At 44.0% G+C, this 17,548-nt stretch overlaps 1 protein-coding gene across 1 annotated transcript in view; it reads left to right on the top strand.

Annotated features, from left to right (window-relative positions):
• The window catches only part of GLOD4 (glyoxalase domain containing 4), a 166,892-nt gene that overhangs the window by 106,725 nt on the left and 42,619 nt on the right, over positions 1-17,548 (top strand). Inside the window, exons 4-7 of the mRNA XM_085649356.1 lie at positions 10,354-10,498; positions 11,709-11,845; positions 13,599-13,685; positions 14,154-14,267. Of these exons, the coding sequence (XP_085505482.1) occupies positions 10,354-10,498; positions 11,709-11,845; positions 13,599-13,685; positions 14,154-14,267 (483 nt within the window). The remainder of the gene's footprint in view (positions 1-10,353; positions 10,499-11,708; positions 11,846-13,598; positions 13,686-14,153; positions 14,268-17,548) is intronic.

Below are 17,548 nucleotides of genomic sequence, written 5' to 3'. Positions count from 1 at the left end.
CATTTTGTGGCACAGTGAAATTCGAATCATAGAGAGGCTCTGGGCATGATATTCTAATTCGTAGTAGGTTGAAGCCACATCTCAGAGAGAAATAGGGTTTTTTCAATGTAATTGTCAGTTTGGTCGTACTATATTCACTCTGTTAGAAGCATTCAACTGCATTGTGTATATTTTGTTCAAAGAATGTGAAAAATGTCTTCATTTAGAATATTAGAAACTTGATCAGGTAGATGAGCACTGCTTGTGTGTAAAATTCTGGGGCACGCTCCCTGTGTTCTAAAATGTTCGGAATGTAGTTTCACATACTATTGTTGACCGAAAATTGATGCTCTGTGTTTTTGTGTCATGGGTTGCAAGATCTATGTTACGGGTATTGTTGCTTATCAGGGTTAAATATTTATACCATGACTTGTCACCCAGACAAATAATCAAGATGTACTTGTTCTAGTTATCGTCTGTGCTGACCACTTCTAGATCCAGTTCTCTCATTTCCTTTTGAAGGAGTTGTCTTTTATTACTAGGTATTGGTGATCTGTTGACAAAAAATAATTTCAGTCCTAATATACTGATGAACTTGAAAATGTCTAGTTCAGTTGTGACCCTGTCGCTTTCTGTAATTTAACCAGAGGGGATGCACTTCTGTTCCTGAGGTGTTGTAAGTAGATAAGGTCATGAGTAATGATTATTTTGTTAACTTTGTATCTTCTCTTGTTTCCAATGTGTGGCTCGGTTGGTCACTTCATTGGTTCAACAGGTATTTCCGTGACTTTTCTTTCTGCCCTCTCCTTTTATTGTTAATGTGGCTTTCTGTTTGGGGTTGTAGTTGCTTTGGTGATTGCCGTGCATTTACCGATGAGTGTTCTCAACAAAGTATGTGGATTGAGATCTAGTGGATGAGGCAGTACTGGTAAAAATATTTAATGTCGAAAACCAATCTATAACTGGAAGCTAGATTTGATAATCGAGTATTCTTCAAATCAGCCCAAACATCTGAAATTACTCCATCACAAGATTATTAAACATTATGCTGGGGCAGTACCCGGGGCGTGGCTAGCCGCTGATCATGGCGGACACGAGCTGAATGAGCTCCGGAGCCCGAGCAAAATTATCCTGGGCTATCGAGGATCTGAAACCCCGTTAGGCCATGCCAGGTGTGCGGGGGCTCTGAAAGCGACGAGCAACATATATTTGGGTGCCGAGACCGCGCCGATTCCCAGCGATTAATGACATTAAGGTTGCGGCCTCATTGGTGGAATCTGGCAGAGGAAGTGCCGTGCGACGGCGCAGACAAACAGCAAGGCCGGCCAGGTGGCGCGGACGGCTGCCGAGAAGCGGGAGAGTGCCCAGGTCGGTGATGCTGTAGACCTGGTTATGGAGGCCTGGTGTGAAGTAGAGTGATGGCGAAGTCATAGTGCTTGGACGCCGACCATCTGCAAAGTGCCTCGTGACGGATCCCGGACAGGACCGGAGCTGCAGCGCCGGAAGACGCCTAATAACAGAGGGGAGTCTGCCCTGGGCTGTGGAACTCAGCTGGGCACCTATAACGGGTGAGTGTCGCCCCAGTCCTTAGGGGCGGGGGGCTTGTGGTGCGTTTCTCCTCCCTCCCCCGGCCCATTGCCGGTGGTGGGTGGGTGAGGCTGGCACGGCGGAGACGGATGGCGGTAGTGGGGCCTTCCTTCCCCCGTCTCACCGGCGACGCGGGTTGAAGACTCAGAAGGCAGAGCAAGATGTAATAACATTCACGTCATTGGTCTCCCGGAACAAAGCAAAGGGACGGAGTCGACAACATATATGGAACAATGGTTCCGCACACATGTGGCCCCTGAGGGCCTCTCAGACTTCTTCTGCATTAAAAGAGTGCACCGCATTCCCACAGGAAAGCCGAGGGTGGGTGCTCCTCTGAGACCACAGTCGCCGCAGGGCTCCACATCTACAACAGCCCTGATTTTATTACCCCACCTAGCTGATATACTCCAGTGGCTGTGTGGGTGCCTGGAGGCGCCACGCCGTCCACACGGTTCTGGGACTGTGGGGCAGTTTGTCTCTACCTCCTCCCTGTACTTGGCTGTTCTCAGTAACGCAAGGGGGCTTGTGCAAAGGTTATCCTCCCTAATAGTGGACCAATCGGCTATTATTCATCAACATGCGCCAGAGCTGGGACGAGTGGTCCGAGACACGCACGTGAGGCGATGGGCCACCTGAAAGGGAAAATGCAGGAGGCAGACACCAATAGCTCACAGAGCACGGAGGATGGGATCCCGCCATGAGCATGCAATCAACCAACACAGTTCCGCCCACAGACGTTACGGGGTCCCAGGATATGTTGGATTTGATCCTTAAAGAGGTCTGTGAGTCTAGGAAAGCAATAGAGCAGCATATAGGTGCTCTTACCACCGGCCTTACCCTGCTTAAGGCAGATCATGCCAAACTGGCCACCAAGGTGAAGGATCACACCTCTGTGCTGGATGATTTAGTACCACAACAGAAAGAGAACACGAAGCAGCTTCAGGCTCTCCAAAAGCAGGTCACCGGATTGATGGACAGGGTTGAAGACTCAGAAGGCAGAGCAAGACTTAATAACATTCACGTCATTGGTCTCCCGGAACAAAGCAAAGGGACGGAGTCGACAACATATATGGAACAATGGTTCCGCACACATGTGGCCCCTGAGGGCCTCTCAGACTTCTTCTGCATTGAAAGAGTGCACCGCATTCCCACAGGAAAGCAGAGGGTGGGTGCTCCTATGAGACCCATGATAGTAAAAATTCTCAACTACAGAGACCGGAATGTGCTACTCCAAAAAGCACGGGAAAAACCACAGATCCAATTTGAGAATTGTCAGATATCACTGTATCCTGACTATACGTTAATGGTGCAGTGACGAAGACCCTCATTCCAGGTGGTAAAGCGGAAGCTGTGAAGCATGAACCTCATATATGCGTTGTTTTTCCCTGCACGTCTGAAGATAATATACGATCAAAAGACATACTTCTTCGAAAGTCCGGAGGATGTAGAGGAGTGGCTGGAGGTCATGGACCCCAAGCAGCTCTCTGGTCAGTCTCTTCTGAAACCGCCACACAGTTCTGAGAGTATGAGTAGATGACGCTCACGACGAGTGACCGGACTCATAGGTGCGGCGCTGTTACCAGGACCCAGAAAGAAGCAGGTCCAGAAAAGCAAGGAGGCGGCCCTAGTGGCTGCTAACACTTTCAGGGACAACTCCTCCCGCCGAGACTCCGAATCCTCAGAACACAGTACGGTGCGATCGGACTCAGACACTAATCTAACATTCTTTCCTACCGTGACTCCTCAAACGGCAGATGACCTAATGGGGTCGTAATCTTTGTATATTCTCTATAACGCTGGAAAACGCTGTGGATGAGGGCGTTAACCGCACGTTTACCCTAGAACTCATGTATCCTTTTGCTCTGGTTCTTTATACGTATATATGTCAAATGTACTGTTATACATAATCTGCTTCGGCTCAGAGGAGCTCCTATTAGTATGACCCTTTACATGATGGCTATGGCTACAGGTCCCCACTTTGCGACTGCTGCAGTTTATTATGCCTCAGTTTTATGTATGTTACGTTTGGTCTGGCCTGGTTTAGTTTGTAGGCGAGACCTGGTATTGGGTTTAGTTCCGGGGTTCAAGGGCTCTGACTCAACGCCATTGATATATACAGCAAGACAGCACGGTCCTCTATTTTGAATAGATAAATCACGATTGAATGCAAATGCACACTCTAAACAAATATAAATTCATAACGTGGAACGTTCGGGGGCTGGGTTCCATTCACAAACAGCATAGAGTATATGCACATTTACTGCGCCGGGGGGCATACGTGTTCTTCCTCCAGGAATCACACCTGACGAAGGCTGAAGCTACAAAAATGTGGAAAAAATGGAGGGGACAAATAATCTCTACAAACTACTCCGCGTTTGACCGAGGTGTGATGATTTGGGTAAGAGTGGGAGTCCCATTTGTTATACTAGACAAAAGAATAGACACACAGGGCAGATATATTTTCTTGCAAGGCACGCTGGATGGAATACCGATCGTCCTGGGAAATGTTTACGCTCCAAATTTTGATCAGCACAAATATTTCACAGGTCTGAACGGGATATTAGCGGGGTGGGAAGCCTACCCATGGCTAGTGGGGGGTGATTGTAATGCAGTTTTGGACATCACCCTAGATCGATCGCACACCCCTGAGAGGCGCGATGGCCAGTAAACAGGCGGAAGCCTTAAGTATTTGGGTAGAGGGATGGTCTCTGACTGACATATGGAGGATTGGGAATCCATCTCATAGGGAGTACTCCTTCCTCTCCCCGGTAAATCACCTACATACCAGAATAGATAGAATCATGTGCTCCAATTCCATAGCAGATCAAATTATAGACACTACTTATCTAGCAAAGATATTCTCTGATCATAATCCCCTGGAGACTGTCTTCACATGGGGTAGAGTACCCACCCCTGTCCCTACGTGGCGGTTATGGCCCCAACTACTGGAAGACACAGTGTTTCGAAGTACACTCTCAACAGCACTCCCAAATTATTTCACAGAAAACAAACACCGCCTCCACAATTCTGGTTAAATGGGACGCATTGAAGTCAGTTGTACGGGGAACGGCGATTTGTACTACAGTGGGGTCATTGAGACACATAAGAACCTAAAAGACACCGAGAACAAAATGCCAAAGCTTGAGCAAGAGGCAGTGCATGACCCCACGAAGCATACATCACTACAGGAAGCGCGCATTCAACATGCAATGATGCTTGAAACCCTTAGACTGATTGATTATTGTTCCTACACTCAAATGAGACACTGACGCGGATAAATCGGGCAAACTATTAGCGAAATTAATTCAGAATGACCCACCGATCACCGTCATTGGGCATATTAGTCTCCCTAGGGGAGGCACCGCGTACACGCAGTACGACATTAATGAACTATTTAGTGCATACTACGAAGGGCTCTATAGTGCGCTGCCGGTGCTAGAAGGATCCTACATGACGAGTTCCTTACAAATTTACTATACCCACAAGCCCCAAATGGTATGCAGGACGACCTGATGGGACCCATCACGAGGGCAGAAATCAAAACAGCAATAGGTGGGCTCGCACGCAATAAAATACCGGGACTAGACGGACTACCAAAATAATTTTTCGATACATATTCAGAAATATTAATCCCACAATTGGAAGAGATATATCTTAAGTCACTTGAAATAGGACATCTTCCTTGCACCACTATTCAAACGTTGGTAGTATCATTACCCAAACCAGGCAGGGATTTATCGGATATGTCGGGTTATCGACCTCTGTCATTATTATCTACAGAATACAAAATTCTAAGTAAGATTTTGGCAATCCAGCCATATCTCAATAAATTGATCCACATTGATCAATGTGTATTTATACCAGCCATGAGCACATCACTGAATATACGTAGATTACACCAGATTATGTCAACGGATTTTACACGACACCACCAAGCTGACTGCATATCATTAGACATTAGACAGGCATTTGACACACTATCGTGGCACTATATGTTCAAATCTATCGCACGATTCAGTTTACCCCCTGAATATCTTAAATGGATAAGGCTGTTATATGCCACTCCAACTGCAAGAGTTCGATCTGGGAAACTAATTTCTAACGAATATTACATAAAAAGGGGCACACGACAGGGATGTCCCCTGTCTCCAATATTATTTGTCCTGGCACTGGAGCCGCTGGCACTCCGTCTGCGATTGGGGGCTATACAATGCGGTATACCTATAGGCACTGCAACACACCTGGTGTCGGCATATGCTGACGACCTAATACTATATGTGTCGGATATATTGGAGGGACTGGGCCAAATTCCTCGTATTTTTGCTGACTTTGAATAAATATCAGGTTTAGCCATTAATGAATCCAAGTCAAAAACTTTCTTTTTCCACGATTGTATGCACCCGTACACTTTTCAATTTGGGAGATTCACATTACCGATGGCCCCACACACCTTTAAATATCTGGGCATTAATATCTACTGCTCGCAAGCGAACATGTTAGATGGTAACCTCAACAAGGCTGTATGGAGTGTCTGATCACAGGTGGCTTTTTGGGTCACGCTTCCCTTATCAGTTATTGGACACGTGGCATTATCTAAAATGTTGGTGCTCCCTCGCCTTTTATATTATTTTACGAACCTACCTTTGGTGGTACCATGGACCATTTTTAACACACTGGATACTATTTTATTAAATCTCATTTGGGGTGTTGGTCGCCACAGAATAAGTCTTAAGAAACTCCAGATAGACACGTGGGGGGGCGGCCTAGGAGCGCCTGACTTTAAAGCATATTATTATGCATGCCAGCTACAGTGGTTATCCTACTGGACGGCAGGATGCAATTTGCAGGAAATAGATTACACTAATAGACACATCGAACAAGGAATGCTCCACACTTTACTCTTACCGCACATTAAACCTCCACCGGCATTACCACCTCTACTACACACTGCATTGCATTGCTGGAAAAAGGCCCTGAAATACACCTCCACCAGCGGGCTTTATGCAGATAATATCCTGCTAGTGGGTATACCACTGCAGAGTGGCAGATTGACGCTGCAGGCACTCGGACCCTGGTTGGATGCGGGGGTGAAGACTATTGGGGCATTATTCGATGGTGGGACACTGATGGACCACAACGCATTTAGAAGAGAAACGGGGGTGCCTAGCACATTGTACATGACACATGCCGCTCTGTTGCATTATATCAACAACCATTGGCATAGCCAATAGGTCTCGCCTTTGGGACCTTATAAGTGTTTAGCCATACAACAGTTGCATAACTAAATACTTATAAGGTCCCAAAAGCGAGACCTATTGGCTATGCCAATGCTTGTTTGTTTAAACGGTCGTGACATACAAACACCAACCGTGCGATACAATACTGGCCAGGAAGCAACACTATGCCGTATTAACTTCTATGTTGTCTATATTAAGTAGCTTCCATATACAATGTGGGAACACCACCACCTTGTGGACAGTTGTAGTAACAAACTGCAACAAGGAAGCTATCAACTTCAGGAATGTGAAAGAAAGCTCTCTGTATCTTGAAAGCTGATGACCACGACGAGAGAGGAAAGCCATATGGCGCCTCTGCTCGTAAGCGCGTGCCTGCGCACATGCACTCAAGCTTAAGGCCACAGTATAGCACTTTGAAAAGCCCCTTGCTAAAAGTCTAGCAGCAGCGCATGCGCTGCTCTAGGCTCGACCTAAAAAACAATGGGCTCCACAGTGGGAAGAGCCCCAAGTGAATGGGTTAATTAGGTCTCTCTATTATATGGGACATGGTAGTCCTCTTATTAAGTGGTTGTACATTAGCGCCCGTACACATGCCAGAGCTCCCCTACACACGCTTCGAGCGCAATGGGAAATGGATATGGGGTGAGAGTTCACAGACAAGGAATGGTCAGATATGTTGGAATACTCAGGGAAAATACCTTGTAACGCCAAGTTTAACTTTATTCAATGTATGATTTTGCATAGAGCTTACTTGACCCCATATAGATTACAGAGAATGTACCCGGCCACTGTCCATCAATGCCCTAGATGCAAATTCCCAGCAGCAGACCTGCTTCATATGCTATGGGCGTGCCCAAACCTTGGTGACTTCTGGGAAGGGGTTACGAGCTTGATAGAGAAAGCTACCCATCTCTCGATAGGAGGTGCGGCACTGGAGAGCCTATTAGGCATCCGCAGGCGCAAAAAGGCCTACAAGGTTCAGTTACGTTTTCTGGACTTGCCGCTCATATTGCAAAGAGATCTATCACGATGCGCTGGAAATCAATCAAAGCCCCCACAGTGCGCATATGGCATAGTGAACTGACCAGGTGGGCAGGGGCTGAAAGCATGGCACTGCGTAGGGAGGAGGCCCGCGGCCTAAGGAAAAACCTCAATTTCTCTGGAATGGGACACAATGGTAGAAGCCCATAAAGTACTAATCCTGATGATATTCCCGACTCTCCACATACACAACAATAGCACGGAGTTCCCATGCAGTCATTTGTGGACAGGTCAGGACGAAATGGTGCGATAAGCTAATATATACTTAAAGAAGCATGGTGAGAGAGGGATGTGCAGCTAGGATTTTGTGTAATACAGTCAGAGTCCGGGGAGGGGGTTGGGATATAGGAAAGGGAGGTGGGGGGTGTTTATGGGTAATAGCTGAAATATACATGCTCTGTGACTTAGCAGATGGAAGTTAGGATATGGGAAAAATCCTTTGTTTCTCCTCGTTTGGTAATATATGTTTACAGTTCTCCGAATAAGCATACTGATGGACATGCTGCTCCTTGTATGGAGATTTTACAGGAAGAAAATGTATATTGTAATACGGCATGTAAGCCTAGTATGTATACCATATGGACAAAAGAAAGTAAAAACTCGAAAGTTTTTTTTTTTTAAATGCTCGGGCAGTGCCCAACAACAACCTATAAATAAGATGAATCCAAGTGTGTGAATATTCCGGTTGTTTCTGCGTGGTCCTTAATTTGTCAGAAAAGGGAACTGAGACACAGTTATATCCGTGATAAACCTGGGATCAAACAACCTGGCTGACCAGGCAAACTGGAATTTCAGTCAATCAGATCATATCGGATCAATGCCGTGACTTCGTCATCTTTCTTCACCTTGAAAATTATTGGGAAAGTATGTCCTTTCATTGCCCCGACCTCCAGAAAACTATAATGACCGCAGTTGTCTTTTCTGAATTGGATTACTGCATTGCTCTTTTTCTGAACATGCAGCAAAGACCCCTCCAAATACTGCAGATTCGGCAGAATGCAGCAGCACGCCTGCGGTTGGGGACTCCTAGACACCAGTCGGCATCCCAGGCCTGAGTTAAGCTGCACTGGTTGCCCATAAGGAAGCGCATCGAATTCAAGGCCCTCTGTATTGCCTTCAAGCCTTGCATAACTTGGGCCCTGAATACCTCAAATGAAAGTTTCCTTGGTACGCCCCTCCCAGAGCGCTTCGATCCTCCAAAGCCAAGTATATGGTCGCTCCCGAGTTCAAGTGAGCCTCCTAGGGCGGCAGAAGCTTCATAACCTGTCGGCCACACTATGGAGCTCTCTTCCTTTCTGAAAGAAAGCTCAGATCTCCCCTCCTTCAGAACAGCTGTGAAAACATGGCTCTTCCGGTAACCTAGCCTGACTCTTCTGTCATGGCTGCATGCAGTGCCAGCGCCAGAACGCCCTCGGGCAATCGAGCACTTTATAAATATACACTTCATTTAACTTCCTCCCACTTTTCTAGGTGTAGCATCTACCACTTGCTAAATATATAGCATTAGCTATTATCACTGTTTGCATTTAAAAATCATGGATACATATATTCCATGATTATTGTAAATCTTTTTTTGCAGATGTGGCTCCCAGTTACTTATTGGGACTGCTAGTTTATTACATTGAGTCGGAATGATGTCGCTGCGTTTAAAGTTCCTCGTTTGCTTAAAGCAGCTCGAAAAGGAATGTTATATCAGTGGGGCAGTGGAAGCTGATGGAAGTCACACTGGAAAACACAGATATTCAAGCTCGGTGACGAATAATTCCATCGTCCTTGTGTTGTGCACCCTGCGGGTTTCTCCAGTTCCTTGTTTATAGTCGGTTATAGAAGCGAAACATCAGGATTGAGCATGCCATGAAAGATCTTTTATTTTTCTTTCAGGTTTTGCTGTCAGTGCCATGTTTATCTGCAGTGGGGGATTTGGCAAAAGGCCATATGACCTCTTTGCCAGTGCATTTTTAAGTAAAATACCTACTTACTGTTTATTGCCTGCTGTGTATTTGAGGCCGAGTAAGCAAACTGTAGGAGATCTAATTTCTGATGCAACTTCCTTAAACTGTTTAACCCAACCATTTCATTGTTTCTCTCTGTGCCTTAATTCATGTATCTGTCAAAACTGGGGAATGCTCAACCAGGGCTTATCCCCTCATTAATGGGCAGCACAGAAATAACCAAAAAACATATACATTTATGGTATGTAACATCAACACATACATAATGATAAATCAGTTCTCTATTCCATTTCCAGATCCTTTTACGCTGTCCATAAAAGACATTAGCAGACTCTCTCAGTACTAATGAGTAGGTCGATGTGTGCATTTTCTTGTCAGTTAGTTTAATAAAATGTATCTAAATCTGTTCCATTTTTGCTCTGGTCTTGCACGGTGCTGGACTGTTGTTCCATGCACAGAGCAGCCTCGGGGGTCTATTGGTAGTGCTGTCATCCTGACCTCTGCCAGAGTACTGATTTTCTTTAAAAAGTAAAATACATGTTAATTTTTTTTGTCAGGGTCTAACGATTCAGTCCAGCCAGGCGATCAGCAATGCCAGGAAATTAGGCTGGGCACTCACCGAAACCCCCGGCGGCATCATTGAAACCTTGGCACCAGGAGGGTATAAATTCTTACTGGAAAACAAGGAGCAGCAAAAGTCTGGTAAGATATGGATGCCAGTGGCAGGGGAGTAGGCAAGGAAACGTCTGGATTATATGTCCTAAACTGCTGCTAAATGATTTATCAGTGGCTTAGTTTGGTCGCAGTACCACTAGACTTCAGCCTGCCCCTGAAAAGCTATGCCTGGCAGCTGGTGGAAGGTTTAGGGCAGAAGCTTTGTAGGAATATTTGAAACACTTTCATTTAGGGCACCTAGCTGTCAACGAGTACCAGCAGTGTGTGGACCAGACCAGTGAGAAGAGAGATCCTCTACTCCCACCTCTGTTGCTGGGGCCAGAGAAGAAAGAGCACCTTGTCTATCTGTATGTGCTTTCATTTGGTTTCCAGACAAGTTGTGCTAGCACCATGCTGTCTCCTCTCGGGCAGCCTGACAGGTGTGTTGGTGCTATTCTTTTGCTCTGCTTGATGGGTGTTCTCTTAGGGCTCTCATTGTGGAGTCAATTATACTGCCACCTTATAAGCATACTCGAATCGCTTTTCCTTAGACAATATTTGATGGACGTATTCTGTTGTGGAATTGGGTGGCATATTTTGTGGCAAAACAAAATGACTCTATTCTTCTTGCTTCGGTTTGGCTGTATTTTAGGAACCAATGTGAAAGTATATCCTCTGGCACTGTATCAGTAGATAATTCCCTCACAAGAATTTGATATGCATGTTTCTGGCACTATATAATGGTCATGTTTAATGGAACCTAAAATCTTGGCACATTTTTGCCCCTGGTGTTCATTGTCTGTCGGCTTATGAGGCTCTTGGTTTGTGACCCTCCTAGTTTAACACAACATGGTGGTTATAGGCTCTAGCAAAAGTGCTACTTGATAACTGGTATGCTCATGTACACCTGTAGTACAAAATGGGCATAAGTATGAATTGTAATGTTTCTTATTGGTACCAATGCCATTTTTTATCTGCTTATGCCCCGCTTGTTTGATTTAATCTTTTCTTCCTATTAATCTTACTGATTTTGGTGTTTCGCTTCTTCACCCACCTGTATCCTCCCATCCTGCACACTAAATTGAGAGTTTTGTATCATAATCTAAATGGTGCACTTATAACCAATTGACACCTTAAACCCAGGATCTTCCACAGAATAGAAGTGTAAAGTGTAGGCGCTGAAAAGAACATAGTACTGTGCTTGCCATCAAAACTCCTGCCATTAATATCTACAAACTCCTCATTGTAAATTTTCCAGATCCAGTGCAAAAAGTAACCTTAGCAGTGTCAGAGCTGCAGAAGTCCCTGAACTACTGGTCCGGTATTTTGGGAATGAAAGTATATGATCACGATAAAGAGAAGAAAAGGGCTTTACTTGGATACGCTGATAATCAGGTTAGTTATGATATGGCATGTAATCATTCTTTCATAGTCTTTTATATCTGTTACATATAAAAGGATCTTGGCATGGTAAAGAAAAAAAGGAATGGGTTGTGATAGGATTAAAACCATGTTCGCTTGAGTCTGCTGGTGATATTGCACTGTGAAATGTCAGATCTCTTACTTCTTTCTGAACTTGTAACAGTCTCATTATTTCTTCACAATTTTTTAAGAAATTCAAAAGATCTTTTCTTTGACATAAAAGAGCGCACCCTGAGCTTTTCCAGCCACCAGGGGGGAATGAACAGCAGTGATTTCGGGGAAAAAGATGTAACGGAAGAGAAGAAGAATATTTCTGAAATCCCATTCCCAAAAGAGTAACATGATTATAGAAGGTGCTCTGAATCTCACAGAGGGCCTTGCATTTTGCATGGTTTGGACCAATGCGCAGTGAATGAAGTTGGAAAGATATATAGTTATTTTGTATATTTTGCGAACTTAATCCGAATGGCCGTATATCTGCTATTGCTGTAATCTCTTCCTCATGCAACAATGGCATTGATCAGTGGAACCTTTTATGGCGGGATGATTTTGACAGCCAGAAGTAAATTCTGAGAGAGGATCTGAGGGTGGAGCAAGGTGAAGAACACGGAAGTCTGGAGGAGAAGAGTAGGTCTCTGAAATCCCTGAAAATCGATTGGAGTTTTGGTGAGGACCTGCTCTCTTACACAGGAGAGAGGCAGGGAACGTGGCTGAGTTTGGTGACAAAAGGAGACAGTATAAGCGCTGAAGAGCAAAAGAGGTACACATAGGTCTGTCCCCATGCTGTTTCTCGGGAGACACAACAGTCCTGTGCTAATTTAAAGAAAAGGAACGGGTTGCAAGGAATTAAACTTAATAGTCAAAGTTGTAGTTTTTAGCTGTTCAGCATGGGTTGATCTGTGTGAGAGTTTGAGAGGCGGCTTAGCCTACAATGCATCAGCACACAGCACTGTGTAAGTTTCTTTTTCGCTGATTCCATCCTTTGGTCCCACGTGCTTACAAGCGACTGTGGATTGCCTTAATTGATAGTAACCAGCTCCCTCTGCTTAAACCCACTACCTGCAGTCTGAAACACACAAAGTAAAATGCATTCCCTGTTCACTGAAATAGTTCTTGTGATTTATGAGACAAACCTGCCTCAGTGGTTTCCTTGGAAGTTTGTAGGAAGCAGCAACATGTACCTGCTCAGCCCATTTATAGCAAATTGGAACATTTGACTAAAGAGAATGGACAATGCTCCGCACCCCTCCTTAGTTAATCCTGGGAAGAGCTTTGCCATTACCCAATATGTACTACCCACTTCACCCTGTTATGTCAGTTCCATGAGTTGTTAGCAAAAGTTTACACTCGTCACTTTCACCCTATGTGGATGTGCATCATGGACAGCAGAATCACTGGGTGGTTGAGCACACTTCACCTTTAGTACTCCATAAACCTGTATAGATGGACCGTTTTTGAAAAAACAAAGGGTAGAGAATCTGTACTATTCAGTATTAAGTGCAACCAAGTTACAAGTTGTGACTGTTAGTTTTAAGGCAGTTGGTGCCTGCCCCCGTGACTTCCAATGTGTACGTACCATCAGAATGGAAGATCCAGCATCTGGTTAAGACAAACCAAAATGCCAAATCTTTGAGTCCCCACTCCATGCTCCTTCTTTCTTTGCCACCAAACTAGGAGGGTTATTTAATCCAATAATTTGATCTCCTATGTCTTGATTTGTTCCCAGTGTAAAGTAGAGCTACAGGACATCGGTACATCAGTGGATCATGGAACAGCTTTCGGAAGAATCGCCATCTCCTGCCCGAAGGATGAGGTAGGTCTTCCCTGACTTCTTGACTCTCAGAAACATTTGGATTTAGATGCTGTGCCACCGTCGGGTGCGGTAAAATCTTTTTCCAGATGGAGTTTGCAAGGGTGTTCTTAAATTACAATGTCCAGACATCAAACATTTTAGACGGTGTTTGAAGTCGATTATCTGTGGCAAAGTCATAATACGGCAATGTAAAATGTGACTAGTTTTTCAACTCCAAATGGGAGCTATGTCACGGACAAAAAAAGCAGGTATATTTCAAATCATTCTAACATTGGCACTGCCCAGAATTCCCAAAAACTCTCATGCACGGTCTCATTTAAAATATCTATATTTGCAACAGAGTTGTAGTTCAGAACTTTAAGAATACCAGATATCCGTTTCTTTTAAGCTTGTTTCTGTACCAGTGTTCCTGGGTAACACAGACACTGATTTTATTACCTTATTCTTCACTCTTATTTTCTTTTTAAGTTACCAACCATCGAGGCAGAGATCAAAAGAAAGAACCACACGATTTTGACTCCCCTGGTTAGTCTCGATACTCCTGGGAAAGCAACAGTACAAGTTGTGATTTTGGCTGACCCCGTAAGTATGATAAAAGGAAGAAATCTCAACTCTCACATGCATGTTTTATCTTGGTGCTAGGACTATCTCCCTGCATAACCAACTCCACCTTTCATTTTCTTTGGCACGCAAAATGTGTGCCAGCCCTAAACTAATTGTACTGAACTATAAAAACAGTATTGACAAGGGGCTGTTACAAATGTTCAATATATAGACAATTGCATATGCTAAAATAACTCATGACATCTTTATGTCTTTGTAGAAATGCAGCATGGAGTTTACATCAACATATTTATGTAGAGTTCTGACACTGCTTAATAACACAATCCAGGCTGCATATTGGAGCGTTGATGTGACATGAAAGTGCATCTGTTACGTGGTGCATCTTAGACTGAGGTTAATGTGTCTGTACATTTGATTTTTGAAGTGACAAGGCAGAGGTCAGTGGTAGAAACTTTTCGTTGAAGACTGCAAATTTGAATATGCTCATAGTAAAGGCAGATCTTAGAACAAGGTTTCAAGAAGCATGGAAGTTTAGTGAATGAAAAGATGTTTCAAGAGAATAAACCAACCATCTCTCTGTGCATTATTCAATCTTTAACATGTCACTAGCAGAACCATGTATTGATATCCAAATCAAATAGTCGGTAAGAAATGATCCCTTCAAACAATATCATATTTCCAGATAGTTCTCATTTGTGAGGTCAGAACGTTCCAGACATGAGGTTTTTCTATGCAAGAGTTTTTCACCACCCTACCTTTCTTATATAATGGAATACTAACTGGTAAAAAACAAAATTCCTTCCCTTAAGATTTGCATTTAAAAAATGTATGCCAAACACCTTGGCTCTTGACCCTGTGAGAATTTAGGGGATAGACGTGTAATTTTTTTGAATTCAAATCGTTTTTATTGAAAAAGAAGAAAAAACGGAAAAAAGAAAGAAATACATTAAATGAATTAGATACATTGTCATAATACATAAATCAATCATAACAAATCATCACAAATAATAACAAATAAAGGCAGGATAATACACTATTCCGTGAGTTACATAAAACACATACCATGAGATCCGACTATGAAATGCGAATTGAAAACCACTGCTACACATACAATGCTGCATATACAATGCCTTGTCCAGAGCCCTGGATTTAAAACTCTAATTTGTGTACATTTCCGTGAACTTCATTGAAAATAGATCCCTTTAGGGATGATGGTTCCACCCTTGCTCCCCCTCACCTTACACTATAAAGTATACGACAAATAACCTCCACTTTGCTACTAATTATTACACATGACTATAACACATCATGGAGGATCAAATGAAAAAGATGAGGCATCAAGAGATTGCCAAAGCTTCTTATGGGAAGCGCGCCATGGGGAGGAATGTAGAGCAGGGTTGTCAGCTCCTCTTAGAAAGGATAACCATTCTTGCCATATCCTAAAGGACTCCTCAGAAGCGCTCTTCCATTTACATAAAACTACTTTACAGGCCAGGGTAAGCAATAAATCAAGCAATTGGCGGTCATGTGCGTTAACTAGGTTTGGGTCCAGGACACCCAATAGGATATACACGAATTCCCTCGCAGGTTTGATACTGAAAATATGCTCTATGCAATCAAAAAATGTTCCCCAGAGAGGGACAGTTAAAAAGCATATGGGCCAAATCTCCTACAGCTGAGTCACAGTTCCAACACTTAGGGCTATCTCTCAGTTGGAGTTTAAAAAGCTTATCTGGCGTCCAGTACGTTCTGTTTAATAACATGTATTTGGTTTGGAATAGTATTGGAGAGACTTTCTTCGAGAAAGCAGTGGTGTGAATCATGTCCCAATCAAACGTTAATCCCGTAGAGTTGGGTTCCGACTCCCATCGAATCTCATTTCGCCTGTGAGCTTTCCTAGGTAGAGGGAGGATAAGCTTGTATGTCGAGACAAAATGACCAGCCGCCATGATACGTGTTATATGGGTCTTAAACCATGGATCACAGGGTTTAAGAGAACGTGTAGATAAAAGGACTTTTAGCTTCAAAAGTCATAAAAGTCTATCGGCGCCAGATTATGCATGGCCTGGAGCGAGGAGAACGGTAAAGGGTGTATCCCTTCATACAGGTCGCTCACCAAATTGACCCACTTCTTGGACCAATATTCCCATTGGAGGGGTTTTCCTTCAATCTGAAAGGAGGGATTACGCCGCAAGGCTACCAAGGTAGTGTTTTTGATTTTTAAGCCTGTTTTGTGGGCTTGATCGAGTCTTAGGAGGCACGCCTTGTGTTTAGTAAAATGTATTTTGAATGAGGAAGATGGGAGAGATCCATAGTAAGTAATGCAGTAAAGGGAACCTTATCAATGAGGGATTTCTCAACATCCAGCCACAACGGGGTGTAGGCCGAGTCCTCAATCAGCCATTGTGCGCCTTGTTTACAAAGGAACGCAGTTTGATAATTTCTGAAGTAGGGGAGACCCAGGCCGCCTTTTTCTTTAGATAGCTGTAACTTCTTCATTGATATCCTGGGTTTCTTCCTCTGCCACAGGAATGTACCAAAGAGCTTGTCTACCCTGGCTAAAAAGTCATCCGAAAAGGTCATCGGCAACATACTCTCCAGGTAATTCACCAATGGAGTTACCATCATTTTCAGGGTTTCGGCCCTGCCCCACCATGAGAGGTACTTAGGAGACCAACCATCTAATAGTTTTGATATTTTCTTTAAGGTTAGATTTTCGTTGATGCGTATTGTTGTAATTAGGTCCTTATGAAAGTCCAACCCCAGGTACTTGAAGCAGTCCGTTTGCCAAGTTAGACCAAAGTCCCCCGGTACATCCTTATTTCCCTGATTATTTAACAATTTAACCTCCGTTTTATCCTTATTTAGCTTATACCCTGATACCTTCGAGAACTCGTCAATAGTGGACAAGAGGGCCGGTATAGCCTCCTCCGCCTTTTCCGAGACAACCAGGACGTCGTCAGCATATGCGGTTAGCTTTATTGTACAGTCTTTAAATGGAATTCCCGAAATGCCCTTACTAATCCGCAAATGGTGGAGGAATGGTTCGATCGCCAGTAGGAATAATGAAGGGGAGAGGGGGCACCCCTGTCTGGTTCCTTGTTGTAATCGGAATGATGAGGAGAACGAGCCTTCCGCTCTAACTCTGGCAGAGGGGCAGGAATAAAGGGACATCACCATCTTTGTGAAGGACGGTCCTAGGTTAAATTTATTTAGTACTGCCTCCAGGTAAGTCCAGTCTACTTTGTCAAATGCCTTTTCGGCATTGAGCGTAAACGCTACAGTGGGGGTGGTTAGAA

The sequence above is a fragment of the Triturus cristatus genome, chromosome 3_2, assembly GCF_964204655.1.
Source record: "Triturus cristatus chromosome 3_2, aTriCri1.1, whole genome shotgun sequence".
Lineage (NCBI taxonomy): Eukaryota > Metazoa > Chordata > Amphibia > Caudata > Salamandridae > Triturus > Triturus cristatus.
The sequence above is the reverse complement of the archived record's forward strand: the minus strand, read 5'-3'. Positions and strand labels throughout refer to the sequence as shown.